The 13,037-nt window shown below is 40.7% G+C and overlaps 2 protein-coding genes across 2 annotated transcripts; both read right to left on the bottom strand.

Annotated features, from left to right (window-relative positions):
* Positions 1–318: 318 nt before the first annotated feature.
* On the bottom strand, positions 319–3,457 carry LOC103990306 (FAD-linked sulfhydryl oxidase ERV1). The gene is made up of 7 exons (XM_009409391.3): positions 3,093–3,457; positions 2,929–3,006; positions 2,461–2,508; positions 1,783–1,847; positions 1,470–1,547; positions 1,183–1,333; positions 319–505 (listed from the first exon to the last, which is right to left on the bottom strand). The coding sequence occupies exons 1-6, from the start codon at positions 3,306–3,308 to the stop codon at positions 1,216–1,218; spliced, it is 603 nt and encodes a 200-aa protein (XP_009407666.2). The 5' UTR covers positions 3,309–3,457; the 3' UTR covers positions 319–505; positions 1,183–1,215.
* A 241-nt stretch (positions 3,458–3,698) lies between these two features.
* Positions 3,699–6,542, bottom strand: LOC135642711 (protein NRT1/ PTR FAMILY 6.2-like). Its single transcript, XM_065159080.1, has 6 exons — positions 6,405–6,542; positions 6,205–6,307; positions 5,567–5,784; positions 4,920–5,467; positions 4,492–4,835; positions 3,699–4,403 (listed from the first exon to the last, which is right to left on the bottom strand). The coding sequence occupies exons 1-6, from the start codon at positions 6,405–6,407 to the stop codon at positions 3,892–3,894; spliced, it is 1,728 nt and encodes a 575-aa protein (XP_065015152.1). The 5' UTR covers positions 6,408–6,542; the 3' UTR covers positions 3,699–3,891.
* Positions 6,543–13,037: the final 6,495 nt, after the last annotated feature.

Raw genomic sequence — 13,037 nt, forward strand, 5'->3', positions numbered from 1 at the left:
CACAGCACACTTAGTTGCGTCATCGTGACTTCATATCATGAACTATGGGTGGAACATAAGACTTTTTCTAATATTATTAATTAGGACACATCAGGTTATTAGTATGGTCAACAATGAGCTAAGCAATCAACTAATTACTTGAACGAAGATTATAATCCATGTACACACGAATAACCCTTTCCCTACTTCTAATGGCATCAGCTAATTAGTCTGGAATATTAGTTTGATGAAACAGACTTCTCACAAGTTTAAAGAAACGCCCTTTGAAGAAATAAAAATTATTTTCCTTGAAAAAGAAAGAAAAAAACACACTCCCAGTGGCCCAAAGCAATGTTTCTAAAGAGCTCATGTCGCGGTATACATACCCTGCTCAACATAGCAACAAATGATAGCAGAATTAGATTCAATTACAATTATAATAATAAGTTGATCCACAATCTAGTTGAGCTCTTCTCCGACCAACCAAGCTTCTGCCACCATACAAGAAGCGAACTGTGAGAGGCACCTGCAGAAACAAAGTCCTATCACGAATCTTATGTGGAGTAAGATGAGCACGAATGGACCCACAATATATGCTTGTGATCAACCTAAGTTGATCAATTGGTCTACTTATGTTCAATCTTCTTTACCTGTCGAACATCATGTTGTGTATGCTAAGAATAAAAGAATAACATCAGCTAATTGAAAACTATCCTTTTAGTGTTGCTTCTTAAGGTTTTGGTCTCCAATTTGATCCTAGATGTATCCCAAGAAACAGGAATTGATTAAATGGACCAACTGTAAAGCTGATCCAAACTAAAACCAATTTTGGCCACATTCAAATGGTTGATTACAATCCTGATTTTCAAAACAAAAAGAAAAGAGAGCATATAATTTGAAGAATTACAAATAATCAGTAAAAATAAACACGTTATAGAACAAGAACAAAGACTCTGGTTCTACCATCAACAATGTTCATCAAGGCTTCAAAAGGATTCTATTAATGTATAGTTTCTCAACTAATTAAGATAAAAATGTTAAGATGATACATCAACCATGAAGACCATATGGCAATAGATACACTTCATAAAAATTTTCTTATCTACCATGCATCATATGGCTGCAAATGGTTAGCAAGAAAATGCATAATTGCTGACTTCTTTTTTGTAATGCCCAAAATAATTAAATTGAATGGAGATTTACCATATGCATTTCTACTGTGAAAAGAATCCAAAGTCATCTTTGTTGGTTGGTCAAGTCCGAACTTCCCTGAAGATCACAATTATGATCGATGCAGTCCAATTTACCCCATCTTGCATTTACTCTATTACAAGGAAAAATCAATTTTCCCAGGCTGTTGAAAGAGTTTGGAAATATCAGACTGACAAATCTGGTAATCTTTTAAGGTAATCCAAAAATAATAATGATGTGAAAACACAGATAAAAAAGCAAGGATATAAAGTCAAATATCAATATAATTTGTCAAGCACCTGCGGTTTACAACATTATGTATATGACATAGCCACTGAGAAAACTCATCTTGTGAACCTGCTTGTATAGGATTCGCCCTGAAATGAAATCATATATTGAAAAATCATCGAACTACATAACCATCAATTTCTTCATCAACAATTGGACCACATATCTTGTGTTTTCTGCATTAAGAATATTCATTAAATAACTTCAATGATAGAGGATGTGTGAATATATTGATCACAGTGTAAGTTTGCCAATCCTAGTTATATTCGTTTAATGGCCAATTCTTAACATAATGGATGCAAAGCTGTAAAGATGTTAACTTACTTCAGTACTTCCTTAATATGGTCTGCACATTCTTTACAAGGATAAAGTCGAGATAAGATAGCCATCTACATAAGAAAACAAAAGGAATCAAAATTATTGAGTACATCTAGCCTTTGGAAGAATGACATAAGGATTAATAGAAGTGGTAAATAAAAAGACATTCTAGATAAACATCAAACAGTAAACTAGTTCTACTACCTGATACACTTAGAAATCATCAAATCATATCCTTCAAAGTTTAAGCATGGTTTAACGTGTAATATGCCCTCAATGGTATACAGTGCTTTTTCTGAGAATCAAAAAAATTCCAGCACAAGGCTGTCACCAACATGAGGTTGGTCAATATATGCAATCTTCTCTATAAGCAAAGAAGTTGTTTATGTGACTAAAATTGATCACACAAATAACAAAGGATCAGCTTTTCCAGATGCAGCAACATTTGAACTCTTAAGATTTAAAATCAAGCGTAGGCCAAAATAACAAAAGATATCGAAGCATTGCATACATGATACGGAAATCCTCAGAAAGAATAGTAGTATGCACTTGCTAGTTTTGCCTCCTAAATCTCCTAGCGAGTATAAATACATTGGTGAATGATTATTTTAAAAAAAAGTATACACTTCTAAATATTTTGCATAAAGTAAAAAGGTGAAGAAGCAAGAATGTCTTTGATCATACCAATTCCTTTACATCATGCTTCTGCTGCCTTGTTGGTTGATCTGGGTACTGAAAAGATCAAGAGTATATAATCAATAAAGCACTCCAAATTTTGAAAGATATTTCATGTGACAAATGGGGCACATAGTCACATATTGAACGGGCAATGTCTAACCCAGAAAAAAAAGAAAGAAAGAAAGAAAATAGATGAAAATTATGGTTCTTATTCAATGGACAATTCAAACTAAAGCAGACATCCAACTTGCAAAATGACATCACCATCATTTGGAAATCATGTGTGACTTCCCAGAAGGACCATGCAATTCAACAGCATGTCCAAACGAGACTAATAATAGTCATGTGCAAGTGCCTACAGTTTCCCTAAACAATTACAACTTCTAATCAACATGAACGGCCCATTCTGCGTAGCAGACAATAACTAAACCTTAGAGCAGAAGTAAGCACTAAAAGAGGCAATTGATCAAACACCTGGGCAGCGATGGCGTGCAGCAGAGTCCAAGTCGCCCTCCCGAGCTCCTCCTTGGTCAAAGGCCCCGCAGCTTTGGCCTGCAAGATATGCAAAAAAAAACCCTCGGTAAAACTATCCCCAAACTCAGAACGGAACGACGAGAGCTGGGACCTCTGCCAAAAACCTCCTTTTTACGTCGAAAAGGCGCGCTTCCATCGTCCGTCGTGGAGGGAGGCTTGGAGAAGACGGAGAAGAGAGGTAGGCTTGTCTCCTTGAAGAGCGAGTGGGGGTGGCGGGAGTCGGCTTGCGGCGGGAGGAAAAGGCGGGAGAGGTGGGTTTGAACGCAGTGGGAGATGGATTCGCAAGCTTGGAAGAAGGGCTCTAAGGGGTTCCCCGCCATGTTCGTGTCTCCACCACCGGCTATAGAAGAGCAATTAGAAGTTCCAAAAGATTACTCCGGAAGAAGAGAAACGGAAGCAGCTCCTCTTCTCGAGACCCCTCGAGACCCAACTGCGACGGACACCAGGAAAGCAGTGGGCGCACGCTGGAAGAGACTCGTAAGTGGGCTTTTGGGCCTCATTGGATCTTAAATACATGGAATCTTGACTAGCAGAGAAACTGGATTATTATTATTATTATTATTATTATTATTATTATTATTAAATGTCGAAGACATTTCAACGTGGAATGTTGGAAAGTCATACGCAGAGGCACAATTTAGTGCTTGTGGAAAACCGAGTCCTTGTTGTCATAATACATCAGCTGGTGGATCTGAGATTGATAAGGGTAATGAATCCAAAAATATTTTGCAAGCCATATGTATTTAAGCACATGAAATCGAGACAAACATTTAAATCCGCAAGCTGAAGAAGAATAACATGCAAAAGTACAAGCATAAAGCAAGCATCTACCACTACACAAGAAGACATCACCGAGAAGCTTAGCAGCTACCCCTATCGACTATGCTCTGCTTCAGCACGCCCTCAGCACTTGTCTTCTCCGCATGAATCCTTCTCAGGGCTCTCTACCCGTGGCTTGCTCCAACCAGCACAAACAAGAAAGGCTCCCAAGTTCATGGTGCTCAGTCCCGCAAGCAGCCCATAGAAGCAATCCAACCTCCCGTAGTTGATGTTGTCGGCAAGCCACCCCTGTCCACCCTTGCCGCCGGTCACACCCTTCACGAACGACACCAAGAAGCTGCTCAGGAAGAAGCCGAGGGATAGCGTCGTTAGGAAGAGCCCGGTGCTCATCGTCTTCATCCCCTTCGGCGACCGGGTGATGAAGAAATCTAGCTGCCCGGTGTATATGAATGCTTCTCCGGCACCCACGAACAGGAACTGCGGTATCAACGTGAAAACACTGATGGGCAGCGTGGTGGTGCCGCTGGCGGCTTCCCGGGCCACCGAGAGCCGTTTCACTTCCGTCAGTGCTGCAGCGGCCATCCCCATGATCGAGAAGCTCAGGCCAATTCCGATTCTTTGCAGGCTGGTGAAACCTACATGGAGGAAGCAAAGCATGCACTGCTGCATAAGGAAACAGGAAGGTGCATACCGACGTCATGTATCGAGCAAAGGAGTGAGTACCTTGTTTGCCTTTCCACTTCTTCATCAGAGGCATGATGACGCGGTCGTAGACGGCGCAGGTGATGAGAATCGCCGCCACGAAGAAGGCCGTCAGTGATCCTGCCGGGATTTGGAAGCTACCTATGGATCTCTCCATCGTCGTCGCTTGCTCCACGGAGAAGGTGATCATCTGAGCGTAGATGGTCCAGAACATGAAGGTCGTGGCCCAGATGGGAAGCAGCCGAATCATCATCTTCACCTCCTCAATTCTCGTCACGGAGCACATCTTCCAGGGGTTCGGCTGTTTAGTCTCGCCCTTAACTTCGTGATCTTCTTCAGCAACGATCGCAGCCTTGTCCAGGAAACTGTAAATGGAATCCATCATACGTAACAATGTCAGTCACCTTCAAATGGAACAGTATATAGATCGAGGAGGAATTGTTCGTCACCGGAATTGGTCAGTATGTTGGATTCTGGAGGCCTCAGGACTGTCATCATACAAGAAGACAACAGAGGAAGGAAGCATAAGCTTCCTCTTCCTGATTGCAGCTACGATCACTTGGAGGATGTGCACGATTGGGCTCCCTGAGCTCCTCTTGTACCGGTATCTTCTGGTCCCGGACAGGAACACCAGAAGGGCGAGAACCATGGAGATGCAGCAGATGCCGTAGGCCCAACTTCGACCCACCTCGTCCTGAATGTAGACGAGGACAGTGCAGGCGAACAGAGTACCGGTGCTGATGAAGAAGAAGAACCTGTTGAAGAAGTAGGCCATCTGACTTCTCTCCGTCTCGTCCTTCTCGTCGAACTGGTCGGTACCGAAGCCCGATACGCTTGACTTGAGGCCTCCGGTGCCCACCGCGATGAGGTAGAGGCTCAAGTACAGGGCGCCCATCTGGAAGCCATTAGCTCGCTGGCATTGCCCGGTGACAGTAGAATTGCATGGCGGCGGTCGAAGCTGGGGCAGCTTCGTGGAGATGGACAGGAGGCCTGTTCCCTACATCAACATCAAAACACATGTGACGCCGATTATGATCTGGTGATTTCGAATAGGAATTCAAAGAATTTTATGAAATACTTTGGATTGCAGACTTACTAGTGCTTGGATCATAGCAAAGATGGCAATAGTGAGGTATCGTCCCAAGAAGGAATCAGCGAGGAAACCTCCGAACAAGCAGAGCAAGAAAGATGTGCCCATGAAGTCCGTGACGATGTTTGCCGACTCTGCACTCGGAATATGCATCGTGCCTCCCAAATACGTCACCAGGTTGACTGCAATCCCCATGGTGGAAAGCCTCTCGCATATTTCGATGACTGTGACCAAAAGAAGCATTAAGGAAATTTCAGTATCATTCACTCACTCAATGTTATCCCAAAAGAAGAGTTTTCCTGAGTGGTGTTTGACCGAAAAAGCTACTGTTCAAGGGAACGTTGACCAAACTATGACATTGTCTTTCTTGAAGTACGTGTGCAGTGCATGAATAGTATCCTCAAGAAAGGGACACTGTTCAAATGTTGTCACAGATACCAGCTTTAAAAGTGTTATATGTTATTATAGCCTTTAAAAGCTTAGTGTGTCACAAGTCTTCTCTTTATGTGTGGATGTATGTAGAACGTATATATAGTTCTTCTTAAGATGTCATCAAAGTAGACGGAATGAGTGTCTTGCAAGTGAAGGAACACAGAACAAGATTGAAGAGGTTAAGAGTTAGGGTTAAGAAGTGGAAGACAGACCCAGGATCAGAGCTGCAGGTGCCCATCCACCAGTCTTGGACCTGTCAGCAGGCAGTCCCTTGTAGTCCACAGCATCTGCCACAGACCAGCTCGCCTTCCGGTCCTACATGTATCCAAGAAATGGAGGGAAGAAGGTTAAGATGAGAGCCAGGGAGGAAGATATGAGAGAGAGAGAGAGAGAGAGAGAGATGAGAACACACCATGCTGATCTCCGTATAGTCTTAGTAGCACAGGAAGGAATTGAATATGTAGAACGAGGCAGGGAGATGATGAGGACGACTCTCTCAGATGCCGCAGCTCACAAATGTGAGGGCACCTTATGGGTTGCAACTCCATATATAGGCGAGCGGGGTTGATCGGATGCTAAACCCTACACCACAAAGGACCTCCACTATATGGTTTGACATGGGATAGAAGTCCAAGTTACTGGGACATTACATGATTCATGACAAATATGAGGTTGGCACGAGAAAACTAAAAGGAATCACGTAACATGCCTTGTTCCATGGTCATGTAGACATCAATCTTTGTGTGGATGGATATAAGTGTCTTTGGGTGTGGAGAAGGTGAGCCACAGCGTGGTGCCGGCTGCCTCCCTCAAGTGCTCTGGCTGCCCCACGCCTCAGAATCCACCTTCTTTGGTTGCTTCTCTTTGTTTTTGACCCATACTGAGAAGGGAATTCACTGTCCATGTCTTTTCATCGCCTTCCTAGTGGCTGCACCGTCTTCATCTCATGGGAGGAATTGCTCGGCCGAGTCTGAGGTGCTGAATGCAGTAATAGCTTGTCAGCAACGCTCTCCACGGAGGAAAGGAGATCATATGATTTGGACAGACATTGGCATTTAGTTTCTAGGAAATAATGTTCTGATTCCATGAAGAGTAGTAGTAGTTCTTTACCCTCCACAGACACGAGATATTATCACCTTCGATTCCCTTTTGTGGTTTTGAGTGCATTAACCTACACACCTTGCCTTTTAACCCTAGAAGTACTGCAACCATTTGTAGGGTTTCCCCATGCCGGTTTGGCACCAAACAAAAAGCGCAAGTGCATTCAAGTTCTGGTGAGAAGCTACTGTTTCATTGTCTGCTATGAGCTTGATGTTTCTTGAATGAAGGTGGTTGGATACTGCCAACTCCTCTATTAATCTCTACCTTCCTCCTGAATCAACACTGACAGAAGAAGTGATGCTCACTTTCTGATGTGAATACTTGCCTTTCTACTTGGATAAAAGTTGGAAATCTTTGGTGATCATGTGCCGCGATCATCCAAACCACCTCATTGAAATGTTTGTTTGAGCAGCATGGAAGTGGCTTGAGAAGAACATGCATCTTACAGAAAAGTAGCAGCGACTCGTGCTTTCCTCAGATGCTTACTCCGCATAGCAGATTCAGTGCACTGATCAATTACATCGATGCCTGCCGACAAGTAGCAATGCATCAAAGATGCCACTTCAAGTCCAAACGATGTCGATCGGTGAAGGCTTCAGACTCAGTCTGATGCAGAAAAATTCAGTCTTTCAAATGCTTCTTGATATTATCATTACTAGTCCTTTGGTTGGTATTCTTCGACACGCCAAAAGGTTAATATCACAACCTAAGCCCGAAAACCATATGGCTCATAATCGCCACATCGAAAGCCTTAACCCATATGTTCTCAAAATGAGACTATTCTATGGCATTAGCATTTCAAGTTGGAGCATGCAGTTAGTGGAAGAGGCTATGGCACTCCAGTTTTCTCTTTGGAAGATTGCCAACGCTGTTCTCTTCTTTGGTTTCATCTGTTGCAATCCATTCCCTGAGATAAGGAATTATTAGAGGAGATTGTATGGTTATAAACACTTTGATTTTTCTGAGAAGCATTAATTTGCATATATCAAAATGGGTAGTTTATTCCCTCTTTCCGACCATTCCATCTCCATCGCTACACCACGAACACAGGATTAATGTTTGGATATAGTGTGAGCAAATCAAATCTCTCTCATCATGAATTGCATTTTGACTTGACAGGTGAGTAGTGGATGCCATGACTTTTGTACGCCTCCCAGGAAGTCCACTACCTGAAATCTTTCTGTCATTTCAAACTTCTTTACGGGATCCTTCAGCAATATCAAATCTTTGTTCCAGGCAACAGATCCAAGATATTTAGATGAATTAGATGCTAGCTTTCGTGTTGTATCTCTCAGTAACGCCAGCTAAGGTAATATGACAGTGGCCCTTTGATGAGTACTCTCAACTTGGATTTTGCTTGAAGTGTAAATTGCCTGTACTGATTCTCCATGGATCCAATGTTCATGGGATTATGTTCAAAGTCTTGGAGCAGCAGAACTATACTATGAAAGCTTTAGAAAGTTCTACACAGTTCTTCTTTCTCGTTGTGATCAATAGTTTCATGGACAGCCATAATATAGTAGAATACTGATCTGTTCTATCCAGAAATTGATATTTGTAGCCATTTAGATGGGGAATTGCTGATTGGTTTGGTTAAAAACAACACAATCTAACAAAGATCAACCACCATTACTGAACTCATTATTCTCCATTTTGATCAGCAAGACCTTCCTGGGCTCATTCCCAACACCTTTTTTGTTCTTCCAATTAAGAGATGTTGCTTAACTCTAATATAGAACTGCTTCAGCTCTATATTAACTCTAATATGGACAAAAGGATCATATTGGATCACATATCGAACAATCGAAAATTACCTCATCAACATAGAAAAAAATATCTCAAGTTGGAGATGGGCAGCATAAAATGCTTGTCAGAAACAAAGGATATGATACTTAAGTTGCATTGTCTCTATTGAGACATTCGAGTCTACATATAAATGTCATATATGTCATTTAATATAATAAAATTTTATTTTTGTTTTTAAAAAATTATATTGAATTAACTCAATCAAATTATTCTATTACAAACTTAGATCCTGTTTTTGTGTGTTAAAGAATGATTTATTAAGGTAAGCCAAAAGAAATAAAAAAAATTATTATAAAAAACCATTTAAGTGGATATATAATTTATCCTAAAATTTCTCAATTAATTAATTTTAATTTTTTTTTCTTTTTGTAAAAGATAAGCGACGAAGGCAAGATTCAAGCTCAATTAGTCTTATAAAAAACATAGTCTCAAAGTCTGTACTAGCTAAACTAGCTGATACCTTCACTCGATTCTTCTTAATACGAAACTATTTTTGGTCGATCAAATATACACAAACTCTGACCTAATTGTCTTTGAATTTGACCTGAGAAACACCATCTATGTTAGTCTTGGGTTTGACATACAAAATTGATCTAACCGAGCCAAATCAAATCATTAATAGTCAAACTAAACATATTGAATGGGTTTGATATCGAATATCGATCGAACCGAGCTAAATAAAATAATTAATGAAAGCTAAATCTAATAAACGTTTCATATTTGGGTTGAATGTTCATTGTGTCATTTGCAGGTCTTATAGTCAGATTAAATCAAGTCACTATCAGCTAAATACAACCCATTCATCCAATTCGATACAAGCTATTTGATCGAGTGTTAATTCACTATGACGAGTCTTCGATGCTACGCATCAGATCAATCAGAGAGGTAAATAAAAATACATAAAGAACTTAAAGAAATATGTTGATTTTCTAGCTAGATACAAAATAACAAAACAATAAGCTTATAAATACAATGAATGATATCAAATATATTCGTAAACCTAATTTAGTCAATGAACAAAAGGATTATTTTCGTAGCTTGAACTCGAATGCCTAAATCATAATGAACGATCTTATCACGACACCCTTATTTCTATAGCGTATAGTAATTTTATTATAAACTACAGTTTTTTAAACAAAAATTAAGTCAAGAATCGACTTTCATAAACAAACTCAGTAATTATTTAAATCATAAACTAAATTTTCAATTATTAATGTCATTAAAAGTAAATTTTGTATTGATTGATTTTGAAAACCGAGTATTGAGTTATTCTATTATCAAAAACTTTTATTGTGATTTTTTTTATTTTTAGTTATTATAGTGGTGTAAGCTCATATTATCATTCACGCAAAAAGTCAACTCTCGTTAGTATCCTTCTCATTGAGTTATTCTATGTTGACTCTCGTGTCTTTAAAGGATACAAAAAGTCAACTAAAGTTTTAATATCGCTATTCTAACATAAAAAAAGGGAACATCCTTTTGAGGTGTGTGAAGCAAAGGCCTCATGTTCCTGCTTTACTCGAGTGCTCGATATGATAGACCTCGAACTGCTCCCAACACTGTATCGGATATGTGTTCTTTTAGAATCCGCTTTCTTGGTGTGTGTGCATGCCTCGTGTTCCACCTTTCCCCAAGTGCTCAATTATTCTTCCCCAATCATTTTCCCCATCTTCTTCTCCAAAGCAGCGACGATGCACCTCGTACCGCTTGCTCTCTTCTCTATCCATCCATCATTTCAAATCTCTATTATCTTCAGATTCTGCGTTCTACTTTAGCTGCTCCACACCCTTGGTTTCTTGTCATGTCTCTGTCTTCCCGAACGAATGCCTCGAGAATTATCGTGGAGAAATTAAGTTCTTTTGCTTTTCCTCAGGATATGAATCCACTTTTCCCGAGCCATCCCCCACCTTTCGCCATCCTCTGGGTGGCTTCCAGTTCGTCTGCAGTCGGGAGGATATCATTCCTTATGTTCGCTTCCAGCAGTACAGCCTCGCTCCGTCTTCTGTTCGATCCATGTCGGTAGGAGATAGGATAGTGACGGCAAGCATGCAGGCCAATCTGGCTGGTGCAATTATGGAGATGATATGTATATCCCCGGGAAGCGGCTCGCTGGTGCACGTTGCGTGTCGGGTCGTGGATAGCGATGGCCACGCTCTTCGCCCCTCTGCATGCATATGCTGACTGTGTGGCGGGCTTGCCGACGTATCTACCGGTGAGTGGCCAACGTGAAGGTCCCCATCTCTGCTGGATCATGAGGGAGCCTAGCTGGCCGTGGATCCCATCGTTTTCGTCCGGCCGTCGGTTGACACGTCGGCAAGCCGATCGGGCGAAGATGTGCTCCACTAAGGAGATGAAGGGTGGAGGGGTCAAATGTTGCTCCAATCTGAGCTCTCACGAGTGGCTCTCGGTCGGCGCGTGCTTTCGGCGGCTGGAAACTTCATCTTCAAAATTCGCCACCTAGGGTTTTGTGTTGACTTGAGTTGAGGTCACCATCGATACATCGAGTCAATCCGATCTCTTTACATGATGAATAGAAGCTTGGTGCACGAGATTCCTCTCGACGTGTCCTCTCAACGTGTCCTGGCGAGAGCTACCTGCAACTAGTCAAGAGCCTTTTTCTAGATTAATCTTGAGTCGTCGAGTCAAATACTACACTGTCTATGTTTTGCATGTAATCACAAATCACAAAGATAATTATATGTTTTGTTCTTCTCATTTATTACGATAAGAAAGATAATTATACATTTTTTTTTATCACTTATAAGAAGATAATCATAATTTTCTTCTTCTCGGCCTTTAACATTAAAAAAAAAAAACTATTTATATTATCACTCGTTGAGTTACTAACTTGAATATTGAAGAGATTGAGTTGGGAGACCTCTCTCGACCTTAGTCTTGATGCAAATAACAATTTAGGAGTTGATCATTTTTACCTCGGGCAAATATATGTATATGGGTTCGAACCACCCCAGGCTAATCAAGATATCAATGATATTATTTCCTAATATTTTGGCACTAGAAGGAGTCTAGATAAAACATAGAAGATTTCTAATAAGGCTCTGGATGCTCAAATCGAGGAATAAACCTCACCCATAAGGTGAGGAGGGATTTATAGGGGGGAACTAGGCTCTCACCTTTCATAATTGAGACAAGTGTCCTTTCAAGACACTTTCAAAGGAATGCCAACGAATTAAGAACTAAAAAAATATTGGATAAGGGATTTGAAAAGCACTGGATGAAGGATTCAAAACGCGCTTGATGAAAGACTAAAAAATTATTGAAATCCACTAAGACAAAAGCGCAATGCCAAATGTGCCCGTGGCATGTAAGTCAGGAAAACCTGACCCATATGAAGAGAAATCTATCATGATTGAGGCACAGGACCAAATGTACTTGAGACGTAAGTTGGAAAAACTAGACTTGCGTAAAGTAAAATCCGTCACAGTGAAGGCACAAGATAAAATATATCTGAGACGCATGAGTTAGGAAAATCTAACTCATATAAAGAGAAATTAATCATAATGGAGGCATAAGATAAAATATGCATGAAACATGTGAATTGAGAAAACCCGACCTGTGTGAAGAGAAATCCGTCACAGCGGAGGCACAAGGTGAATGTGCCCGAGGTGCGTGAGTTAAAAAAAACCTAACCCATGTGAAGAGAAATACACCATGATAGAGGCACAAAGTAAAATGTGCTCAAGACGCATGAGTCGAGAAAACCCAACCCATGTAAAGAGAAATCTATCACGGCAATGACACAAGATAAAATGTGTCTAAGGCGTGTGACTCAAGAAAACTTGACCTGCATGAAAAGAAATCTATCACGATAGAGATGTAAAGCCAAATGTGCACAAAGTGTATGAGTTGAAAAAATCTAACCCGTATGAAGAGAAATTCATCACATTAGAGGCATAAGGTAAAATGTGTCCGAGGTACGTAAGTTGAGAAAACTCGACTCGCATAAAGAAAAATATGTTACAATAGAGGTACAAGGTAAGATATGCCCATGTGCATAAGTTGGAAAAACCCGACCCTCATAACGAGAAATCTATTACGACAAAGACATAAGGTAAAATGTGTCTGAAGCATTTGAGTTGGAAAAACTCAACTCATGTGAAAAGAAATACATCACGAC

This window comes from Musa acuminata, chromosome BXJ3-7 (genome assembly GCF_036884655.1).
Source record: "Musa acuminata AAA Group cultivar baxijiao chromosome BXJ3-7, Cavendish_Baxijiao_AAA, whole genome shotgun sequence".
Classification (NCBI taxonomy): domain Eukaryota; kingdom Viridiplantae; phylum Streptophyta; class Magnoliopsida; order Zingiberales; family Musaceae; genus Musa; species Musa acuminata.

Bases quoted from the DNA above. Each gene is read 5' to 3' on its own strand.
- LOC103990306 (XM_009409391.3), bottom strand. From the start codon at position 3,308: ATGGCGGGGAACCCCTTAGAGCCCTTCTTCCAAGCTTGCGAATCCATC. The intron at 3,007-3,092 runs GTTTTTGGCAGA...CATATCTTGCAG, and splicing joins CTTTTCGACGTAAAAAGGAG to GCCAAAGCTGCGGGGCCTTT. The intron at 1,848-2,460 runs GTATGATCAAAG...TTTCTTATGTAG, and splicing joins AGCATGATGTAAAGGAATTG to ATGGCTATCTTATCTCGACT.
- LOC135642711 (XM_065159080.1), bottom strand. The intron at 5,468-5,566 runs GTAAGTCTGCAA...ATGTTGATGTAG, and splicing joins TTGCTATGATCCAAGCACTA to GGAACAGGCCTCCTGTCCAT. The intron at 4,836-4,919 runs GTGACGAACAAT...TTCCATTTACAG, and splicing joins CAACATACTGACCAATTCCG to TTTCCTGGACAAGGCTGCGA.